This window comes from Dermacentor albipictus, chromosome 1 (assembly GCF_038994185.2).
Source record: "Dermacentor albipictus isolate Rhodes 1998 colony chromosome 1, USDA_Dalb.pri_finalv2, whole genome shotgun sequence".
Taxonomy (NCBI): Eukaryota; Metazoa; Arthropoda; class Arachnida; order Ixodida; family Ixodidae; genus Dermacentor; species Dermacentor albipictus.
The window spans coordinates 117,675,282-117,697,936 of NC_091821.1; the positions used below are offsets into that span (position 1 = coordinate 117,675,282).

Genomic DNA, 22,655 nt, shown 5'->3' on the forward strand with positions numbered 1-22,655 from the left:
TGTCTTTACAGTGCATAGCATTTAGGAATTTGCAGCATCTTTGGCAATGACAATGTAGTTGTTATTCATGTATTTGATACCTTGGCAAATTTCTGGCTACGCCACTGATGAGGGACATTCGCAAGGATGTTTTATTATTGATTTTTGGGCATACGTCTGTAGCCTAATAGCTAGAGCATCGAGCTTCTGTTCTGGTTTGAAAGCAACCATCGGGCATGCAAATTATATAAAAATAAATGACAAAGATAATATTACGAGTGCACATATTGTGCCACGATTTCCATTAGTCCCGGGAGCACGGAGCTTTGACGTCAATGGGCACCTGCGCAGTCGATAGAGATTAACTAGACAGCCCGAAACCACACGAAGAGGCGAAAAAAGCTTCGCGTAAAAAAATTTGCCTGTAGCTTAACGTAGGCAACACAGTATGTCAAAAATAATTTTACATTAGCACGAGCTTGCTGGTTAATGTTCTTTTTTCATACTATTTTCCAGATACATCCTCGATGAATATTAAAAAAGTCACTACCATTTACTCTTCAACACTTGTTTGCTGGCATTTGGAGTTTTTGCACTGCGACCATGTAGATTTGCATTTATATTTTAAAGCAAATTCTGATGCTTGTTCTGCGCAATATAAAAAATAACACGCTCTATTTGTATACGTACTTCATAGGAGGTTTAGCCGGATGTAATACATTTAAACACACTTTTTTTTCTACAGCGAAGAAAACTGAAGCTCAGAGCCACCCGAGCTGGGCAATGTCTTCCGACATTTTACTTACATTTGCCAGAAACGCGCAACTTCCTCAATCATGAAAACTGGTTTGTGCTCAGGAGCGTGCAGAGCTCGGCGCCATACTTTTGGCGAGGAGAGGCGAAGCTTCCTCAAAATAGCTTTGGCGGCTAGCAGACGTGCTGCGAAAGCAGTTGCATCATTTCAAAACATTGCGCTCATTCGCTTTAAACGATGACGAAAGCGTTAAGAAATCGTCTGAAAGTCGTTCCCTGGAGCTATGTTAAAAAAAAAGAAAAAATTCGACTACCCCAATTCTAACCAAACGCGTTGTTGTTGAAAATTGAAGCCCTTCCCGTTCATCGACACAGGAGTTTAAGGTGGCTGAAAAAAAAAAAAAAACTCTGGAGGCACGGATGCCATGTTGATTTTCCCAAATAATGTTTTACTTGGTTCAAAAACTACTTTAACGCTAGCTATCTTTAAAGAAAGTCTTTTCATAACGCTCAGAACTGACAACTGTCAGTCTGGAGGCACGGATGCCAAGTTGATTTTCACAAATAATGTTTTACTTGGTTCCAAAACTACTTTAACGCTGGCTATCTTTAAAAAAATTATTTTCATAACGCTCAGAACTGACAACTGTCTGTAACTTGACGCTTCAGACCAGTCGCCACCTTTCAATCAGTGATTAAATAAGTGCATAACATGAGGAACTAGGATATTTATATTATCGTTAATTATTTTCACTGCACATATATCCAAACCAGCTACTTTTAAAGTTTTCAAGTTTTTAACCTTTTGCATAACTTCTGTAATTTGAATTTCAAACAATGCGAAACTGTTTGAAGGGGGTTTCAGTGTGTATCAGGATTGATGTGCTTGAGAGATCTGCGCCATCAGCAGATTCCCTATGCCTTTGAAGCGGTTATTAGAAGTATGTACCCTATTTACATCTGTTGCGTTGGACAACATAAGATCATCCGGATTAAGATCCCCCCTTCCCTCCGAGAGCCGTTTTACCAATACCCCATATTTCTTTAGTATTTCCTTCAGCTTGTTGGATGACTAAATCATAATATTCCTTTTTGTTTTTCCTCATCAAAGCATCAGATTTGTTCTTTAAGCACTCGAATTGACTGAGATAGTACTCATTGTTTTTCTTATGCATCCACTTCTGATGCCAGCTATATTGCTCTTTCACAATATCTAAGACGGTTGGCCTATGATATTTACTAAATTTTTTTGCTTCGGAGCTTATATTCACAATGTCTTTAAGCTGGTGTGTAAATTTGTTATACTCTCCGTTAACGGCATCATCGTACGTACCGATGTTTCTCTTATGCCCCTACGTAGTGGAACATAATTTATCCGCGTAATTGCCCCGCTTTGGGTAAGATTAGTAGCAATAGTTACATGTGGAATAAAGATAAGAAGAGGCGAGTGGTTCCCTACCGCATCGGAATATACACCAGCACAAACATTAACGTTTATGCGTGGTCCATCATGACACTCGGCGAGTGAGCGATTCGCTTGCGCTGATTTATCGTGTTGCGAATGCCAAACTATTTCAGAAGAAATGCATAATGATTTCATATGACGATTAGTGGAGGTTTTATTGCGCAAAAGCCAGGAAAGGCCAAAGAGTGCCAAAAATGGTATTATTTAGTGGATGGTGCAGTCGATGTCAAAGGGTATATATATATATATATATATATATATATATATATATATATATGACGTGGTTGTATAGTGGCCTAAGCATTGGCTGCAAAGTGCGTAAAAATTCCGACAGTCATATATAGAGTGTACAGTGATAGGTTGGACGGAAATTAAATATGTGCTACGAAGAGGTTGATATATTACAATGTGTCACTGTCAGTAGCACTAGGGCTTCATCAGGGTCCTTCGAGAGTAAGGGCCTGGAGGCTTGTGCTAAACAAAATGCTACCATCGCAACAGCAGCTTCTCAATAGAGGTCGCGCAATGAATTCTTGAGGCTGAGAACACGTAGTAGGCGAATTTAATTTAAAAATATTTAAATCTGATTTCGTGTTGAATAACAGTTCCTTAACGAGAAACAGTGCTGCATGAAGAGGGAATTAAATGTTTGCAAGCTAGAGGAAAGTTTTTTTTTCCTTTCAGCGCCTGCTTCTGGGCGCTCCAGTAAGACGTGAATGACGGTCAACCTCTCACTACATTTCCACAGATCGGAGGGTTATCACCAGTCAACAAGTAGCGTATGCCGTACGTGTGTCCTATTCTCAACAGAGTTAAGAGGCCATCGGCTTCCCATGATTTCATTGTTGACGGCCAAATGCCTAAATGCGGCTTAATAAGGTGAAGCTTATTAAACGGTTCAGCATCGCAAAGGCGTTGTCAATAGATTTTAGTTTTCTTTGTAGGAAAGGTTTCAAGTCTACATCTGTGACAGCCATGGGAGTGTTGCGAGTGTTCGTTTCTATGGGCGTGGCGACATCATCGGCAAGCATATTACCCTCGATGCCTCTGTGGGCAGTAATCCGGTATATTAGTATACGCTGTTCAGCTGCATAAGTATGCGCAGAATCAAATATAGTTCAATAATTACAAGATTTTTATGCTTTTCTAACAACATTGAAGCCTTAATTACGCTTATTGAGTCTGTCAATATAATTGCCTTCTCTAAATTTATTTGCATAATATGTTTTACAGCGGACAATAATGCCTTTACGGCCTCAGCCGTAAAGATGCTTGTTAGTGGGTGCAGAACTTTGGATTTCGAAAACGATGATCCAACGGCGGCCTAGGACACGCAAGCATAGGGCACGCCAGCATGCGGATTTAATGCGCGCGTGCGAAATTCCCTGCACAAGTATTTCACTTGCAGTTCTAAAAAGTGGATTAGAATGCGTGCTTGTAGTGCGTGCTTCGTGTCTTCTACAAAGGACGAGCCACATTCTACGATCTCCCAGTGCCATGGCGGTAACGGCCTTGGTTGGTTCTTTAGACAGTGTTATAGAAGCCAGACACCCATTTCTTCATTTAGCCGCCTCACACACAGCGAAAAGGTTTCTCTAAATGTTGGGCGATTATTAAAGAGTGTAGCACACGTCATGTCATTTCCAGTTGCGTAACATGGATGTTCAGGGTTCGAATGCACTTTCAGGGAATACGTAAAACTAGAGTATGACCTTTGCAGGTTAAGGGACCACTAATTCGATTCCACGTAGAGACTTTGTACAGGACTTGTCCTGAAGGCGCCTGTGGGCAGGCGGACGCCTAAATGATGAATAGCATCCAGAATCGTTAACGCGCTCGGTGTGGCAGAGTGATAGACCACGGTGCCATCATCCAAACGGGATGGAATGAGGCCCTTATACATGGTTATTAGACACTTCCTATCACTACCCGATATTGTGTGCGACAGAACTTTAAGAATAGTCATTGTATTTAAGCATTCATTCTTAATTTGATGTGGGGTGTGAAGGATAGTATGGGGTCAAATATGGGACCCAAAAATTTGTGCTCTGTGTGCAGAGTTATGGGTTGTCCATCGATTTTAATATCAGCATCTGGGACCAGGCCTCTCCTTGTAGAAAGGATGCAGGCGCTTTTCTGGGGATTTATCTTAAACCCATTTTCATTTGCCCATTTTGACCCTTCTTTCAGGCCAAGCTGAACCTGTCGCTCGCAAATTGCGAGATATGACGATTTGAAGCTTATTTTCACATCGTCAACGTAACTGAACAAAATATGATGCGGGGAATTGATGAGCGTAAAGAATTCATTTTTACAACAAAACTAGAAATTAGTACGCCACCCTGTGCACTACACTTTTCTGTAGAACTGGCGTGCAGAGAATTTATCATTCTGACTCGGAATATGCAGTTTGGCAATTAGCTTTCAATAACGTTAAGCATGTTTTCCCGAATACCCATCTTCAACAAATCTCGTAATACCCCGTAGCGCAACATCGCGTGGTACGGTGAAGTACTGCTTGTGAATGAAAGCGTCACGAATGTATGACTATGCATAAGAGATGGTCGGTTGCAGAACATCCTTCTTGAAGCCACACTGATAAGGGTCAAGCATTTTGTTAGATTTGAGGAAATGTAATACGCGATAATTTATCATATTCTCGCATAGCTTCCAAAGACAACATGTAAGCACTATCGGACGGTCACTATTAACTGAAGATAGATCTTTACCTTGTTTGAATATTGGAACTACAATAGCCTCTCTCCATATTGAGGGCAGGTATCCGGAAGCCCAAACGGTGTTAAAAAGTGCAAGTGGTGTTATTTGTGTGTCCTTGTGCATGCTCCTGATCATGTATATGCGATCCTGTCAGCTTTGGGTGCAGACCTCTGGCAGGCGTTTAATGAATCTCTCAGCTCGGCACCGCAAAGAAAGGATGGCTATAAGGTTCATCCGATCTGCATTTCCGATCCAGTGTATTACGTTCTGCTATTTCTTTATATTTAAGGAACGACTTAGAATAATAAATTGAGCTAGAGACGCGGCTCAAAGTTGTCCCCAAGGACGTCCGCCTGTTTTTTCAAGGTATTTTCTTGCGCACTGACCAGAGGTAATGGCTGGGTTTGCTGCCCGATAATTCTTCTAAGGCCGTTTCAAACTTTCGCCTCCTGCGTTTAGGAATTTATGTTCGAGAGAAATCTCTCCCACCTCATTCTCCTTGCCTGTCGTCTCGTCCGCCTTCCCTGTGATTTGGTATGTTTATGTTCTAGGCGATTTTCTGCAGTTGGCGATCAAGGCAGTATGTCCATGCTTTATTTTGCTTCTTTCGTGCTTGTCTGCACTCTTCATTTTACCATGGAACGCGTCGTTTACATGAACGACCACTTATTTGAGGAATGCACTTTTCTGCTGCGTCGATAATAATAGCTGTAAAATACCATACTGCGTCTTCTATACTAAAATCATAGGCAAAATCTCATGTTAAATAAGTTGATTCGTTAAACTGCTTCCAGTAAGCCATTCCTAGCTTCCATCGAGGCATATGTCGTGAACAGTCCTGTTGCTCTTCTAGTTTAAGTATTATGCGGAAATCATCAGTTCTTAGTGGATTTTTGATTAATCCCATCCCAGGTCACGAATTAGTGGGGCATAGCCAACGGCTAGATCAATTTATAAGTACGAGTTATGCGTGAAGTTAACATATGTAAGTTCTTTTTATGAAAAACGCATGCACCGGAGCTTAAAATGAAAGTGTGAACTAGTTGCCCTCAAGTGTCACACCGAGCATCTCCCCAGAGACTTGTGGGCATTGAAGTCACGTACGATCAAGTAAGGTTCAGGAGGCTGACCCACCAGGCAATATAAATAGTTTTTTTAAGCTGTTGATTAGGTGGTAAATACAATGGGCTGATGGTAACTAACTGGTTGAATAAGATTGCTTGTACTGCGACTACTTCAAGAGGTGTGTGAAGTTCAAAAGAGTGATATGCGATACACTTGATAACTATGAGGGCTACACCACCAGACGAGGCATTAGCATCATCACAAGCTTTTCGAAAGATTTTGTATTGTCGGAGAAAGTTTGTATGTGTAGGCTTCAAATGCGTCTCTTGAACACACAGCACCTTTCGATTGTATTTATGGAGGAGTTCTCTTATATCGTCTAGGTTATGGAGAGTCCCCCAACATTCCATTGTGGTATTTGTGTTAGCATAGTAAGAAGTGTTAATACTGTGTGTTGAAGAAATGAAAATTAGCTTACGGGACCCTTTCCAGGTGCTATGACATGAACTTTGGCATTTTTGCAGCATTCGACAGAATCACGCCACTCCTTAGGCGCGGGCTGCGGCATCTGACTGGGTGTAATGTCCATCGCCTCTTGCGTGGCGCTGGACACGCGCTATTGCGCGCAGTGTGTTTGACGAGAAGGCCTCGTCTCGGACGACGAGACCCTTGAGGCCACCAGCCCGGGAGTCGATGATCCCTTCTGGGATGGCGGAGAAGCGCTGGCTGCATCCGCCAAGGGGGCGGATGGCGTCACTACCGGCTCACTGTGTGTGGGCCGGGCAGCCGCTATGGGCCGTTGTGGCGCTGCACCCTGACGCGCCACTTCGGAAAAGCTGTTATTTGGCAAGGTATAATAACCACCTGCGCGCCTCCTTGAGCGATCTCTCTCGCGGTTTCTTGAAGGGAATTGACTGGGGCGTGTTTACGTCGATTATGGAAGACGCATGTCGGGGAGATTTTGCCGGCAACGCAGAAGATACTTTCGCAAAAGCAATGAAAACTACCAAGTGTTCATTATTGCCGAATAGATTTCGACACTGAACATGAGACTTCGTACGATTCGACGGGGCGCAGAAAGACGACACAGACGCACTAAGTCAATTTATGATCTCAGAGACGCACGACGCATTGAGAAGGAAGTTCAGCGCTGCATAGACAAACTAGAGCGTGAGCGATGGGAGACATTCTGTGAATCGCTGGACCCCTGAAAGCCGCTGTTACTTATCTGGAAGTCAGTGCGTGGTCTTCGGTCATCCCAACAGCGACAGTAATTTGCAGCTTTGGCCCTCCATCTTGGCCGAACTGAGCTTGATGTGGTGGAGGAATTCTGAGCGAGAGTCACTGACGAGCCTGTCCACACCAACAGTGACGCAACGGCAGTCTTTCGTCGGGGCCGTTCCTCATTAATAGCGTCATTGACCTGACAACGTTTGTGCAAAAGGAGGAAAGACGTGAGCCCATATCAGTTATGCCCTTTCTCGACGTGAAAGACGCGTATAACAACGTTGCACTTGACGACAACATTGCCTCCCTGGAGACTATTGGAATCGGCGGCTGCATGCTTCATTGCGACACTCGTTGGACTACCTGAAGATTCACCTAAAACACTCTACCTCTCGATATACGCAGGCCACATTTGCCTTTGGACTTCTGTGGTTACTCGCATTTAGGTCGCGCGATATTTCAGCGGGCAGAACCTTGACATCAGCATACCTTCAAACACAAGGATAGACTGTATCGACCGAGAAATTAGCATTGATTGCATTCTGTTAGGATTAGGGGCTCAATCCCATCGCTCGTGATCCGTTGTCAAGATTGGAGTCGGGCATGAATTAGAAGGTAGCTGGGCCGTGCCGTCGTCCAACTTATCCACGCTGAGGACGTTGATGAAGGGAAGGACTGCTTCTTATCGAGAACGAGGAATATGGGTTTATTTACAGTATTTACATGCAGTTCATCAGTCTAACACGACTGCGAGAGAAAGTGTCTCGAGCATCTGCACAACAGCCGTTTTTAAAACGCGGTCCTCCCCCGATTCCAAGGTGGCGGAAACATCCGTCCAGTCAACAAACACGCCGCCTCTCCGCGGGACACGTGCACGCGCACAGGCACACGCACAAGCACACGCACTCTCTCTCTCTCTCTCGGTCCGAAACCGACATCACACGAATTTTGTAGAACTCGACGCGGAGTGGTGGGTTCGGTAACAATAGTTGGCCCGCCGAACTTATTCAGTCACAACGGCGACGAGGCTAGAGCGTAACGGTGGCGGTTTCAGCATAAAGCCTGCTTCGTCAAACGCATTCTAGCTGAAGCGACGGAGAGTGGAGGACGCGCGTATTGTTCCCGACACAAAGTCGACCTAGTCACGCCGTGGCTAGAGGTTGGCGGTGGCGCTCCAGGAAAGTTGCGGCCACTGTCGCAACTGGCCGGCAAAACTTGCACTGCAGCTGGCCGTTCTTAATAATTTGCACGTAAACCCTATGGCGCCATACCCAGTCTCCATTAATGGACCTACTATCACTTATGGAAAGACCCATCAATTTTTTGGTGTAATAATCGAACTAAATATTTCCTGGAGCACTCATTGCGCATACCTGAAGAAAAAACTCATCGATTGTCCATGTACTGAGATTCATGTGCGGAAAAAGAAGGGGCACATCTATACGCTCCACCATTCAACTGTACAGAGCTCTAATTCAAGGATTTCTACGCTACGCTACAGCCTTCCAGTGTTGTCCAGTACGGGCAAGCCACATGTTCGGTCATTTGAGACCTTACTGGGGCAAGCAAAGCTTGGCCCAGTAAGCCTCACTGTAGGCATCACTGGCCCAGTAAGCCAGTGATTCCTCGCTGCGCGTCAACAGCTGCAACAATAGTGCTTGCCAAAGACCTTCCCAGCCAAACAAATGTTGCTCTGGATTGTTTCAGGGCACACATTCATAATCTTACCCACGTCCCCGATCACCACTTGGCGTTCTTCTCCTCGCAGAGATTTCTTGCCACGTTTTCTGAAACTATCACCCCTCGTCAAAAGTGTCTTCCATCAGGATAGACACCAGCAACAAGGCCTTCATTTCCCTAGTGTCGTCTCCGACAGCTTCAGGTGTGCCTAAATATTCCAGGTGTAAGGAAGAAGGCCAACCACCATAATATAGCACTGCAACCGATGACACTGGTATTAATGAATGAGGTGTACTGGAACCGTATACGCATCTATACGGATGGTTCGGTCTCATCTACCAGCTCTTCAGGTGCTGTTTTCATTCCGGCTATGAAAACTACAATCAAATTCAAACTGTCCCTCATGACAATATCAATGACAGCAGAACTTGCTGCCCTGCATGCTGCTGTAAAATACCTCCTGCAAGACACCCCGCAAATGGGTCATCTTTTGCAACTCTAAGGCAGGACTTCTGCATTTATGCATGCAAATGAGTGCGTTTTGCTTTATAACAGGACTCATAAGAGTCTGGTATATGAGATAAGAAAGGACCACCATCAAGCTGTCGCTAAAGGGCATGAAATTTCAGTGGCTACCTGGACATACCAGCACGGCTGCAATGACCTCGCCGATGAAGCTGGCCGGTTTGCCCATGTAGAAGCCCGACTAGTTCTAATGCCGTTATCCAGAACCGACGCTGTAAGAAAGCTCCATTTCGTGGCTAAAGCTATGACACAAATAGTGGTCTTCACCCAACCTCCTAAAGTGTTATATTCATAGACTTCATCCATCCCTAAAGATACAAGTTGGGTAACAGTTCGGTAACGTAGTAACGTATCTGCATTCCTTGACTCAAACGCTTTCTTTACACCTTACCAGCACGGATTCCGAAAAGGTTATTCCAACAACACACAATAGAATTTCACCATTTTTATCCAAAGCCATCGATAACAATAGTCAGGTAGTCGTGGTTTTTATTGATCTTCAAAAAAAGCGTTTGATACTGCGTCCCATAAGCTCTTAGATGTAAAGTTTGCTGCATGAAATGTAAACGAAAACGGTCAAAATTGGATACGAGCCTACCTAAACGGAAGAACACAGTCAGCTGTCCTAAACAACGCCGCAGCTTCACCAATAACTGTTTTTTCGGGCATTCCTCAGGGAAGTGTACTGGGCCCCTTGTTATTTTTAATCTACATGTCGACAAGTGATGGCGACACCGGACAGTACAATATTTATCGAGGTGTTCCACAAGGGAAAGTTCTCAGTCCAGCTCTTTTCAATGTTGCATTGATTGGCCTTGCATCTGAACTTCCTAACACGGTGAAGATTAGCACATATGCGGACGACATATGCACATGGGCATCTGGCGCCACCCATCCCCCAGTGCGTGCTAGGCTTCAACGTGCAGTGACAATCACAGCTAAGTATCTGCGGTGTCAAGGCCTCCAGCTCTCAGCAGAAAAATGTTCTGTGATTGCATTCACGCGAAAACGAATGACCAGGCATCCGATGATCGTTAACGGAGTAGCGATACCTATGGTTACACACCACAGATTCCTTGGCTTAGTCATAGACCGGGGATTATCTTGGTCAAGACACGTCGCCGCACTAAAGTCAAAGCTGAAGAGTTTTTTTCACGTCCTTCGCGTCGTTGCAGGAACAAGATGGCGCCCCTCGGAGTCGTCATTACTCCAATTGTACCAAGCGCAATTTGTAGGGTATATAAGGTACATCATGCCGGTGTTCAAGAATGGATCTTAGCTGTGTGCGTGTGCTGGAGAGCATTCAAGCTCAAGCATTGCGCACATGTTTGGGACTCCCACAATGCACGTCAACCAATGGAACAATAGCAGAAGCTCGTGCTTGTCCTATTGGGGTATATTTGCTCTGCGATCCTCTTCGAATGTACCTTCGCGTGTTGACCCGACACAGGCACCATTCTCTGTCATCGCTCCCTGCTACTCACCCAGGTTCCAGCTTTTCAAGGACTATATCGCGTCATCAGAGTTTTCTACCGTCAAGATTTTCTCCATCCTGTATTCCGAGAATACCCCCGCGGGTTCTGCCTAAACATTTCGTTACACTGCAGATCCCTGGAATTACTAAAAGGTCATCCGTTACATCTATTGGCCTGTTGCACATTTCTTCAGACTACGGAGATACTGTACATGTGTATACCTATGGCTCTGTCACACCAGATGCTTCCACTGCAGCCGTCGTCATTCCACATATGTTCATCGCTCGGCGGTTTAAACTGGATCATGGATCAACATCAACTGCCGCAGAACTTGTTGCTATCCGGGAGGCACTTCGACTTCTCTCCGAGGAGCCTCGTCATGCATGGGCGATATTCTGCGACTGCAAGCCAGCTCTTCAAACGATTGACTGTGTCCTCAGGCGGAGCCCATATTATTCCATGACTATAAAAATTACAGAACATCTCGACCACGCAACTACAAATGGCTACAATGTCACCTTTCAGTGGATACCTTTACACTGTGGCATGATAGGAAACGAACAGGCAGACGCTGAAGTGAAAATGGCTTTAGATAATGCTTCTAAAGTACGCATCCCGTTCTCACGAATAGACACAAATGCCCTACTTCATCGCGTAATACGCAACCGTACGTTGGAACACTGGACCCAACCTGATCGACGACACCAGCGAGTGCCAAATGGGACCAAGAAATCAAATTTCATATGCCTCACAAGCTAAAAAGAAGCCAAGCAAGCATGGTGCACCGGATTCGCCTTGGTGTCGTATTCACCAATCGTTATATACATATGATAGGTGGCAGTGACACTAGCCTAAACTGAATGCGGTGAGGTGCCAGAAACATTTGAACAATATTTTGTGTGTGTCCCGCGTACGCGCAATAACGACAGCAACTAATCTCTTCCATTGCAAAGATCCATAAGAGGCCGCTATCAGACGAGTTTCTTTTAGGTCCTTGGCCTAATGCAAATAGCGCAGCCCTGATAACAAACAAGTGCCACTATAGCTTTTCTCCAAGCCACTGGGCTGGACGCACGGCTTTAGAGAGGCTACAACTCTGAATTTGTATATACGCACCTCTTCCTAATACCATCATCATCAATCAGCCCTTTCTCTCCCCGCCCCCTTTCCCCAGTGTAGAGTAGCAGGCCAGATCAAGTTATAGCTCAGGCCGGCCTCTCTGCCTTTCTGTAAATAAATATCTCCCTCTCTTTAATCTACATAAACGACATTGTCGAACTAATTGCATCCCCCATGAAACTATTTGTTGATGACTGTGTGATTTAGAGAGAAATTACTAATGAATATGACATAGATACTTTGCAAAGATATTTATATAAGGTAGCGAATTGGTGTAAAATATGGAATTTAATATATTCAAAAGTGTAGCAGCGTAAGTTTTTTCAGAAGATTATCCAAATCTCAGCATCGATATAACATCAATGGCACGCTTATCGACATATAGTCGGAATACAAGTATCTAGGAGTCTATTTCACCGAATCACTCACTTGGCATAAACATATTTACACTGTCATAGCGAAAGCTAGTAGCATGCTACATTTTATTCGCAGAAATTTCAAAGCGGCAACAAGCGAAGTTCAAGAGACTTTAAACTTCTTACATGTCAGAACAATACTTGATTATGCCTGTGTAATATGGGATCCCTATCAAGATTACCTCAATAATAGACTGGAAAATTACACAAATAAGCAGTAAGGTGTGTTTGTAATAATTACAGCCCGTACTATAGCTTTTGAGAAATGAAGGTCACTATAGGATGGGATCGGTGACATATATGCAGGCAGAAGCTAAGGCTCAAACTATTGCACCAAATATATAACAGTCAGACAGGTGTCGATCGCTATCACTATCTTCTGGAACCAAATTACATATGGACTCGCTGTGATAACAAAGATCTCAGCCTGTAACTGCAGAACAAGCAATTTTTACTACTCTTTTCCCCCAAATCAATTAGACAATGGAACAGTTTACCAAATGATAGAGTAAATGTGTCAAATAACGAACTAATCTATTTTAAGCTTTGACGACGCTCTTGTAAAACAACTATGTGTTATAACGTCTGAAAACCTGTTTGTTTCACCTTACTTGTATGTCTTTCTCTAAATGCTATTGTAGTGCTTCTCTTTGCGAGTATATCTGTGGAAAAGCTTTTCTGTTTTACTGATTATGTTTTGCTCCCCCCTACGTAATGCCTTTATGGCGATACAGGTACTGTGTCAGTAAATAAAGAAAAGTTTCCCTCTCTGAGGCAACATTATTGTGCAGCCTTTGGCCCGTGGTGGCATTTACAAAGGTCTACTCGTTCCACCTTTGAATGGAAGATACGCCCAGCTGCGACTCTTGTGGAACTACAGAAACGGTTGAAGACATCTTATGTCTCTGTCCCCAGTACAACGTCGAGCGTGAAGCTCTCCAGACTGGATTGAACCGGCTGGATACTAAACCAATTTCAGAAGAGGATCCTTGCACAATGGCCGTACGCAACGATGGCACAGAAAGCCACGAAAGCGTTATTGCAGTACCTCAAGTCGACAGGTATTGGCGCTAAGCATGGACAGCTGGGCTGGTTTAGTTGGTTGTGAATAGCATTATGAAACATCGTTCAAGCACACAAATAAAAACGAATGAGCAGAGAGCGACAACAAGAACGTGAACGTTTGTAGGCTCTCCTTTCTCTCTTCATCCCCATAGCCCCTTCCCCCAGTGCAGGGTAGCAAACCGGACGTGCGTCTGGTTAACCTCCCGGCCTTTCCTCTCTTCTATTTCTCTCTGCCGATCTCTTTTTTCATTCACTTTGATTGTTACATTTTTAAAAAAAATTTTCCATGATGTGCACGAACGCGAGTATGCGTCATGCTCCCCATCACGGTTCACACAGCGGAGAGCGTTATCACAACTTTCAGAGGAATGTTCGTCAGCACAGCATTTTGTACAAGTTTGGCGGCCTCGGCAGTTCTGTGAACTGGCCGAATCGCTGGCACTTAAAACATCGCAGAACATTTGGGACGTATGGTGCGACCTGGATCTTGGCATACCCGGCCTCTATTGTCTCGGGCAGCACACTTGAGCCGAAGGTGAGAATAAGGTGCTTTGTCTGGATTTATTTCCCATCGCGCGTCATCTTAATTCATTTCATATTGATTACATTTTGCTGTTTCCAACCTTCCAAACGTTCGGCCTCGGTAAACTCCATCTGATCGCTATCGGAAATAACACCGCGGATGGTATTCATAGTACTTTGTGGGGTTAGGGTAAATGAATATTCCCCCAAAAAGACAAGTTTCTGTAGCTTTTCATACTGCTTATCATGCAGTTCCAAGAGAAGGTCACCATTAGCTAGCTTCGTAGCTTTCTAACCTGGGCCTCTAGCATCACCTAGACATTTCGCAACAAGGGAGGTTTTTCAGGATGTATCCCATGACACCTTGGAAAGCTTTCTCGTTGGTGGTAAAAAAAAAAAACAAACTAAAATGCCTTGCTACGCCCCATTTCTGAGGATGATCAGGGAGTTTCCGAAAAGAACTATCCATCAGGGATCTACAGTTTTCGGCAGCAACGCCCCCCCCCCCCCCCTCAAGATGGAGACCAACAAGGGGACGCCGTAGAATTTGTAAACAGGTCCTGCAAACGCCAGCTGTACGTTACTGCTATAAACAAATATGGTATGCCCAAGGTTGGCTATCCACACAAGATTAGCCCTCTCTGATTGGAAAATCAGAAATAAAAGGAAGAGAGGAGAATACAGGAAACATTTGAAGCGAGAGAGAAAGATGAAGATTGCAGATTATAGAAAAAGGCAACTACACGTTTTCCCCGGGTGGGTCAGGGCGGGGGTGCCGTCTACGCGAAGGCGACGCCAAAGGGATGTGGTGCCTTCGCCGAGGGGCCATAACAGTTCAAACACTCAGCAGTGGCTCAAATCCCAGGATTCCCTTTTCCCCGGACACGGCTACGCCACGCGCAGCTACAAGCGGAAGGGTCCAGCCCCCATGTGCTGGGTTCCGTGGTGTCGCTACACACCAAACGCGTACTTACACATACATCCCTGCGTGGTAATCACTTTATGGTATATTACCTTTCAAATCTATATTAAAGTCACCAAGTGCCATGCTTCCGCGGTGCGCATGTTGTATGTTCATCAGCATCAGTTGAAATTTTTTAAAGATAATATGATATACGTCATTGAGTTAGGCAGGAGGTGCACGCCCCCCACAGTTGGTCTCTTTAATTTTCACAAAAAGAGCTTCCACTACATAATCACATTAAATTATGGGATTTAACGTGCCAAAACCACTTTCTGATTATGAGGCACGCCGTAGTGGAGGACTCCGGAAATTTCGACCACTGGGGTTCTTTAACGTGCACCTAAATCTAAGTACACGGGTGTTTTCGCATTTCTACATGATCACATAAGCATGCCTGCAACAAAATCTGAAATTTGATGCCATTTTTTCCCCGAAATGACCAACGCCACCATCTCGCGTGGATGATTGCCATGGCCGCGAACCCAAGTTGCAGTAGTGAACAAAAAGATGATATTCTGCAATTAGGTCCTGCGAACTCAAATGCTCAGAAGGTTAGCGCTGTGCTATGCCAGACCCCTAACCTAGGACAATAGATTCTTGAACACGCACTCACATATTACTTTATTCGTGGCGCATAGCCCACCCACCACGTGCATAATTTGCGTATTCTATAACTGTATCATAAGGAAACCGTAATATCAGCAAATACAGAAAGTACGTGTGCGCTGGTGAGATAAATTTTAATGATTGTTGGACAGCTCAGCCGAGCAAAAGGTTTAAATTGACATGCTACTACAGGTTTAATATTTAACAATAGATCAAAGGACGACAGAAAGAACACAGACTCAGCTACTCGCGGAAAAAATCGGAGGCGGGCAGCAGTGAGCACCATGAAATGAGCAATACCCGCCGTGGTTGCTCAGTGGCTATGGTGTTGGGCTGCTGAGCACGAGGTCGCGGGATCGAATCCCGGCCACGGCGGCCGCATTTCGATGGGGGCGAAATGCGAAAACACCCGTGTACTTAGATTTAGGTGCACGTTAAAGAACCCCAGGTGGTCAAAATTTCCGGAGTCCTCCACTACGGCGTGCCTCATAATCAGAAAGTGGTTTTGGCACGTAAAACCCCAAATATTATTATTATTATGAAATGAGCAACGTGGAATTTATGGCATCGTCAATAAACAAAATGTTATCAATCTCTGTGGTGCAGCCAAAAAGAGAGAGACGGAGAACGTTTTGGTTATTGACGGTGATATAGAGCTCGACTTTATTTCCGTGTGCTGACTACTCCCCGTCTCCGAGTGTTTGTGCCAGTATATGGGTCTGCTCTCTTTCTTGTTTCTCCTTTGATCGCTTTTTATATAATAAACCTGTAGTAGCATGCCAAGCCTTCTGCTCAACTAAGCTTCCGACCCATCAATAAAATTTCTCTCATGAGCTGCACGTATTTTCATTACTGGTTGATATTACGGTTTTCTTGCGATACATTCTTGAAATACGCTAATTATGTACACAGTTGGTGGGCTATGCGGTGCGAAGGAAGTACGACGGCAGTGCGTGTTCAAGAAACTATTGCCTTAGGCTGGCGGTCTGGCATAACGCAGATCCAACATTATGAACAGTTGAGCACATAGTACCCAAATAAAAAATCTTATCTTTTGCAGCGAAAGCTGTATATGACTAACCTTCCGTAGTTTTTTCGGCGTCCGGCAACAGAAATGGAGTTGGCGATTTCTAACAAACTTATACACAATGGGTTTCATTGTTTGCTTTATGTGTGTTTCCATATGGGTGCAGTGCGGCGGCGCAGATGTCAAAATGCAGAACAGATTAGAACGCTCGCCGGGAAAAATAGCGTGATGGCAAGGTTATAGCAGTATATAAGCAGGAGAGGTATCGGCGCTAAAAACAGCTGCTTTATCGATGAGGTGGACACGTATAGCTCGTACACCCGAAAAACAACATGCGTACAAGGAGCGCCGGAAGTAACAGCAACGAGGATGCAAACGGCGCCGGCACGAAACGACCACCGACGAAGAACGTTCCCGCGATGCTGAAGCAAAACGACAAAACGACAATCGCAAGCCCGGGCACCTCCGAACGAGCAACGACGCCAGACTCGCAACGCAATGCGGTGCCAGAGGTACCGCATGGACCGAGCGAACGACTTCAAAGGTGTGCATGCCAAGTCCCGAAGAGACTTTCTGGATAAAAAAATGTCAACCATTCCACTCTGTGAAGATAGAATGGCAGCGAAAGCACTTTGCTTTTCGCTTGAGAGCTTTGGCTGTCGTCAGCTTTCCCTGCCATTCCATCTTCACAGAGTAGGATGGTCATTTTTATTCACTGCTGTAAATCGCAATACAAGCGAAGCGCATGAGACGGGGACCAGATAAAAAGACACACACGGTGCCGACTTCAACATTCCAAGCACAAGCCTCTATCTACCCTTGTAAAGCGAAATTCTTGAATAGGAACTGTTTGATTGTTTCTTAACCAAGTCTTTGTAACGGTCACTACATTAAAATAATTTTTATTGTCCCGTAAGCAAACTAACTAGGAGATCTAGATTCTTGTGAACACTTCTTATGAATAGTTGAATACTTCTTTGTCTACTTCTTGAAGAATAAAAGAAAGAAGTGTGCATAAGCTACGCCGATGCCGAACAGGATTGGCGGAAACAGAATGCTGGCCCCCTCTGCGATTGTTAGAGCGAAACCGCGCGTGCTATATGACAGCTACGGGCAAAACACGGTGAACACCTTGATTCGCCGTCAAACTGACAGGTGGTTACGTTCTGGCCGACTACTTTCGGTTATACATATGCGGTATGCATAAGCACCCCAAGGTACCCACCTTCTCCTGAACAATATGGTTCATGAAGCTGATAAATTCCTTCCGTTTTATTTGCACCGCACGTAAGTGGGCTAACCATAAAAATGGAATAATACCGCTGGCAAGCGGGAAGTTAAATGCATTTACGGGTAGCACACTTCGGGACTTTGAATGGCACTTCAGGCTACGCGGTGATAAATTGGAAAACAGAGTGCGCTCGTAGTTAAAAAAATGCTGACAGACTTAGAGCGCGTTTTTTGACGATGTAGACTAAAATTATCTATAAAAGGATTGTTTTAATCTGTATCATAAATGAAAAGAAACCTAATCTATTTTTGTCAACAAAAAACGAAAAGATTTTGCATTTTGAGAGTGTTGCAAGTCGATGCCGGCCAAGAAGAATGCCCAGCCAATGCAAAAATAAACATGGCGGCGTGCGACGAGGCGGCATTCGATCCTGCTAGAACAGAATATGAGCGAGTTCTGTGCGGATTACTTTGTTAAAAGCTGTTCAACAACCAAAATGAACTTCTGTGTCCTTGTTTTATGCATTACATTTTGTACCATTGAAACCGCTGTCAGCGAGGCCACGCACTCGGGCAGCAAAGTGCGTTCCGTGAACGCACTCCAACCGGAGTGCACACTTCTGCGAGTACACTCTGCTTGCGACGTTTCGATTTGGGAATGGGCACTTAAAACCGAGTGCACTCTCCGTAAGTGCACTTAACTTGCCCGCTTGATATGGGTATAACACATACAATAGTATTTCTTGATTCTAAATATGGTGACCTTCGACATGAAGAAAAAAAAAATGTTGAGGGAGTTATACCATGCCACAAACGGGGCTGATCGCGTCCGGCAAGTTTTGACAGCTGCGAACGCGAACGTTGCATTTGCAAAAGTTCTTTGAAATACAGGCCGCAAAGATTGACAAATAATCGAAATACGGTTAAAACACGTTGGTGGGCTTGTTGGTTAGAATCCATGGTAGAGTGTATAAGCGCGATTGAACGGGGACGTAGAAAGAAACTGATACACAGACACAGCGCTTCACTTTCAACTATAGAATTTATTTTCGCACGCATCGATAAATATATACCGTACGAGTGCAAACCAACGTCACAGCGAAGCAGAAACATTGAGCGGTGCATTTCGATGAACCGTACACGTGTGCGAGGCACGGTGAAAACACGTGCTGCAAGGGTCACAAAGAAATCCAGGAATCATATCATTTTCAGGTAGCTACATCGAAGGCTTGCTTACGCACTTTTCCTCTAATTTTGTAATCTCATAGGCCTCAACAATCTCTCTCGTCATCCTGCTATGAACCCTGTACAGAATGGAAGTACTTTCACTAGAAGAAAGCACTTCCATTCTGTGCAGGGCTCATATCAGGGTGACGAGGGAGATTGTGGAGGCCTGTGAGATTGCAAAATTAGAGAAAGTGCGTAAGCAAGCCTGCGGTGTCGCTATCCGAAAAGGAGATAGGATTCCTCGGTTTATCTTTGTGACACCATTGCAGTACATGTTTTCACCATGCCTTGCACACGTGTACGGTTCATCGAAATGCACCGCTCAATGTTCTTTTTCCGCTGTCACCTTTGTTTCCACTCGCACGGCATATATTTATCGATGCGTGCGAAAATGAATTCTATAGTTGAAAATTAATCTCTGTGCCTGTATCTGTTTTTTTTCTACGTCCTCGTTCAGTCGCGCTGTATAAGCGCGACTGAACGAAATATGGTACAATACCACGAAACTGAACTCTACCACGAAATATGGTACAATAGCTTCCCGTAAGTCTTTCCAGAAAAGGTCACCACACACACCGCCGTGCAAAATGGACTCATGAGCGTGCGTTAGAATGCACCAGGGGCGACAAGGACCTTCTGCAAGTGATCGCAACGCACCGAAGGACACGTGTTCTATAAGCTACGTATGACAGAAATGTGCCACTGTCAGACGCTATAGGTGAACCAAATGCCTCCGAATAGCGCGCTCGCAACCCTTGATGCCGGCCCTTCGATACACCGCCACCGACCCTCGGCAGACAAGCAGCGTGGACGGCGGAAGAGACAAAGCGAGTTTTCCTTCTCGTCTTGTTTTTTTCATGCAGTTAATTGGATCTGCCGGCATCTGGATCAGTTGCTTAGTTAACAAGGCCAGGTTTGCCCAAGAATCCAGTACACACACGAGACGAGAATAGGGTCCCACCGCCCCGCTTAGATTCAGCGCACGTGCGTGAAACCTTAGAAATTGAATGGCGGACACATTTGCGGGTCGATCGCAGCCTGTCGGGCCGCCCGATTGTGCCGCGCGCGCATTAGCAATTTCCCCCCGGCGCGCCATGCACCCCGCGAAACGGTGATAAATGCGCGGGCCGAGCCCAGCTTGCGAAGAATCGTGGCGCAGCGTGGAAGAGAGCGTTTTGCTTCCGGCCTGGCGCACCTTTCGCGTTGTGTGTTGTGTAAGGGCGACTTCATTACACGAGCGCTCGCAGACGAAGCAGCACTGCTTGCTGGAGCGCGCAACGAGGAAGACGATCGCACTTCCGCAACAAGAAAACGAATCGCGGCGGCGCCACTTCTCAGCCTGATGAAATACATAAAATAAAAAGTAAGTCGCGCAGGTTTGCCTTCTGGAATTTAGTTGTGTATATACTTGCACACGTATGGAACCTTCGAAACGCGCCTTTCGTTAGAGCCATTTTTGGCTTCCATTGAAGCAGCTGGTTCGTGCGAGTGAAATTTAACGTGCGCCCGCGAGTAAGAATACAAATATATTCAATTAATGAACTTGTCACGGCAGCAAGAGAAAAGAATGCAATGCGAAGGAAGGAGCACTTATATCGAAACACGCGCTCTACTGTGACGCAGGAATTGATTAAGAGAAATCCTGCACGTCATGACACCATGCTGAATGGCAGACGGCGGTACTTGGGCAGTTCTCGGTTACTCGCGCTGTGAGTGTGGCAGCTAGAAATCAAAGTGTGCGCTGGGCAAGAATTATTTAACATAGTGTTGACGCTTACTATGCTGCCAGCGCTGGCAGGTGCTGGCTGCTGCTAAAGCTTAGTTACTCCACGCCGCGCACAAACAGGCAGAACTTGGCTGAAGCAATGACGCTCGCTGCAGCATCCTAATTCTGGGCTTCATTAGCAGACCGTAAGTAATATCAGCATTTTCGCTGGGCATGTGCTCCGAAAAGTTCTATGAAATATCCAGGCGGAACAAAAAGCAAGAAAAAAAATCTACCAAATAATGGTCTTCCCGCATTCGTCACTTGCTGTGACACCGGTTCGGTTCATCCACCGGAGCTTGAATTCTAGAAAATAGCTGCATTTAGAGTCGGCTTGTGCTGTGATCAGATATGGAATTTCGAGGCAGGTACGCGGAATAGGTTGATGTTTCATTTCGGCGAGGCAGTAGGCCCCTATAAAACCCCAAGAAAGTACATTTAGCTCGCGAACGGTCATGCTTCAGACCACAGTGGTGCCCTTCACGAGTGACAAAGCTCGAAGCAGCCCCATGTTCTAGAGCAATATGGTGAGTCAGGCGAGTTGATTGGCGTGCGGTGTGTAAACTCAGCGCAGAACAGACGTTACACAGGGTTGGAGAATTACTCTGGACGCGTCTTGCCCATTCCTCCGGCTCTGTGCTACGCCATATAGTTCTGAGAACGCGCACTCTTATGGTGCTCTAATGCACATGTGCATTCGGGTATCACACTTAAGCACGCATTACTTACGTTCGATTTTCACATACCATGGCAATGCGATCCTTGTACTTCCTGCAGCATCCTCTGAAGAAAGTGCCGAGGTCTACGTCTGGAATGTGCATGTCCTGAACGGACGACCTGACAACGCCGTCTTCGATGACTGCTGCCATTGTGTTCGCAGTGGTGGTAGCACCTTCTGCTCGGAGGACCTGACTTGCGTCTCCGCGTGGGACAGGCACGTCTCGGGCTTTCGTTCCTACGAGTGACGCAGAATCATCATTGAGGAAACCTGGATTAGGGCGGAAGCAGCGGCCACAGCGCCTCGATTAAGCAGCCACGGTCGGCGGCTAAGTGAGTTCCGTCACGCAAGAACCATTGTGTAAGCAGGCGGCAGAACACAAATACAGGAGTGCGCATGCGAGCAGTCAAGGACTGACCATATCTTGCGGCGCGAAAGCAAAGAAAAAATAAAATAAAGCAGACGTCACAACTATAAGAACGCAGGACTCTGATATCATAGATATATTATTATCTTTATTACTTACAGCTTTCCTGACGACTTTATTGCGTTTAAGCGAGGACGTCGGCTAATAAAAGCAACCAAAGCAAAAGAAAAATTGAAGGGCATGTGTGTGTTGGGGGGGGGGGGGGGGGGGCGTTGAGATACTTGTCAAAACTTCGTGTCATCTATTTCGAATTCATTGTGCGGTGCATATAATAATCCACGCTTAGTGAATCTCGCAATTTCTATCCCTGTATGGCGCCCAGGACTATATGCGTACAGATTGATTGCTTCGACCCTCGAAGCGTCTCCGGTTGTGGTATGTTTCCTCTTTTTTTGCGTCATTACGAAAATGTGGAGGCGCCTACATGCTGCATACACGAATATACAAAGGAGACGCAAGCACTGCGCTGTCCCTTGCAAGCGCTCATTCCACCCATCGCAGCAAAGTTTCACTAGCTGAAACAAGTTTCTGTGGATTCTCTTTTGTGCAATAGTCTTGTGTCCTAATCTAGCGATTATAGTATTGCGACTGGGAAAAGCAACAACGCAGCGAAAAAAAGAACAAAAAAAAAGAGAACACGTACATGTAATTTTTTTTCCTAGTCATTATCCTCAAGCGGACG

General features: G+C 45.2%; 1 protein-coding gene across 1 annotated transcript in view; it reads right to left on the bottom strand.

Annotated features, from left to right (window-relative positions):
- LOC135907868 (probable 4-coumarate--CoA ligase 1) overlaps positions 1 to 21,939 on the bottom strand; it is a 92,028-nt gene extending 70,089 nt beyond the window's left edge. Inside the window, exon 1 of the mRNA XM_065439629.1 lies at positions 21,575 to 21,939. Coding sequence (XP_065295701.1) covers positions 21,575 to 21,697 — 123 coding nt within the window. The 5' untranslated portion in view covers positions 21,698 to 21,939. The remainder of the gene's footprint in view (positions 1 to 21,574) is intronic.
- Between the last annotated feature and the right edge of the window lie 716 nt (positions 21,940 to 22,655).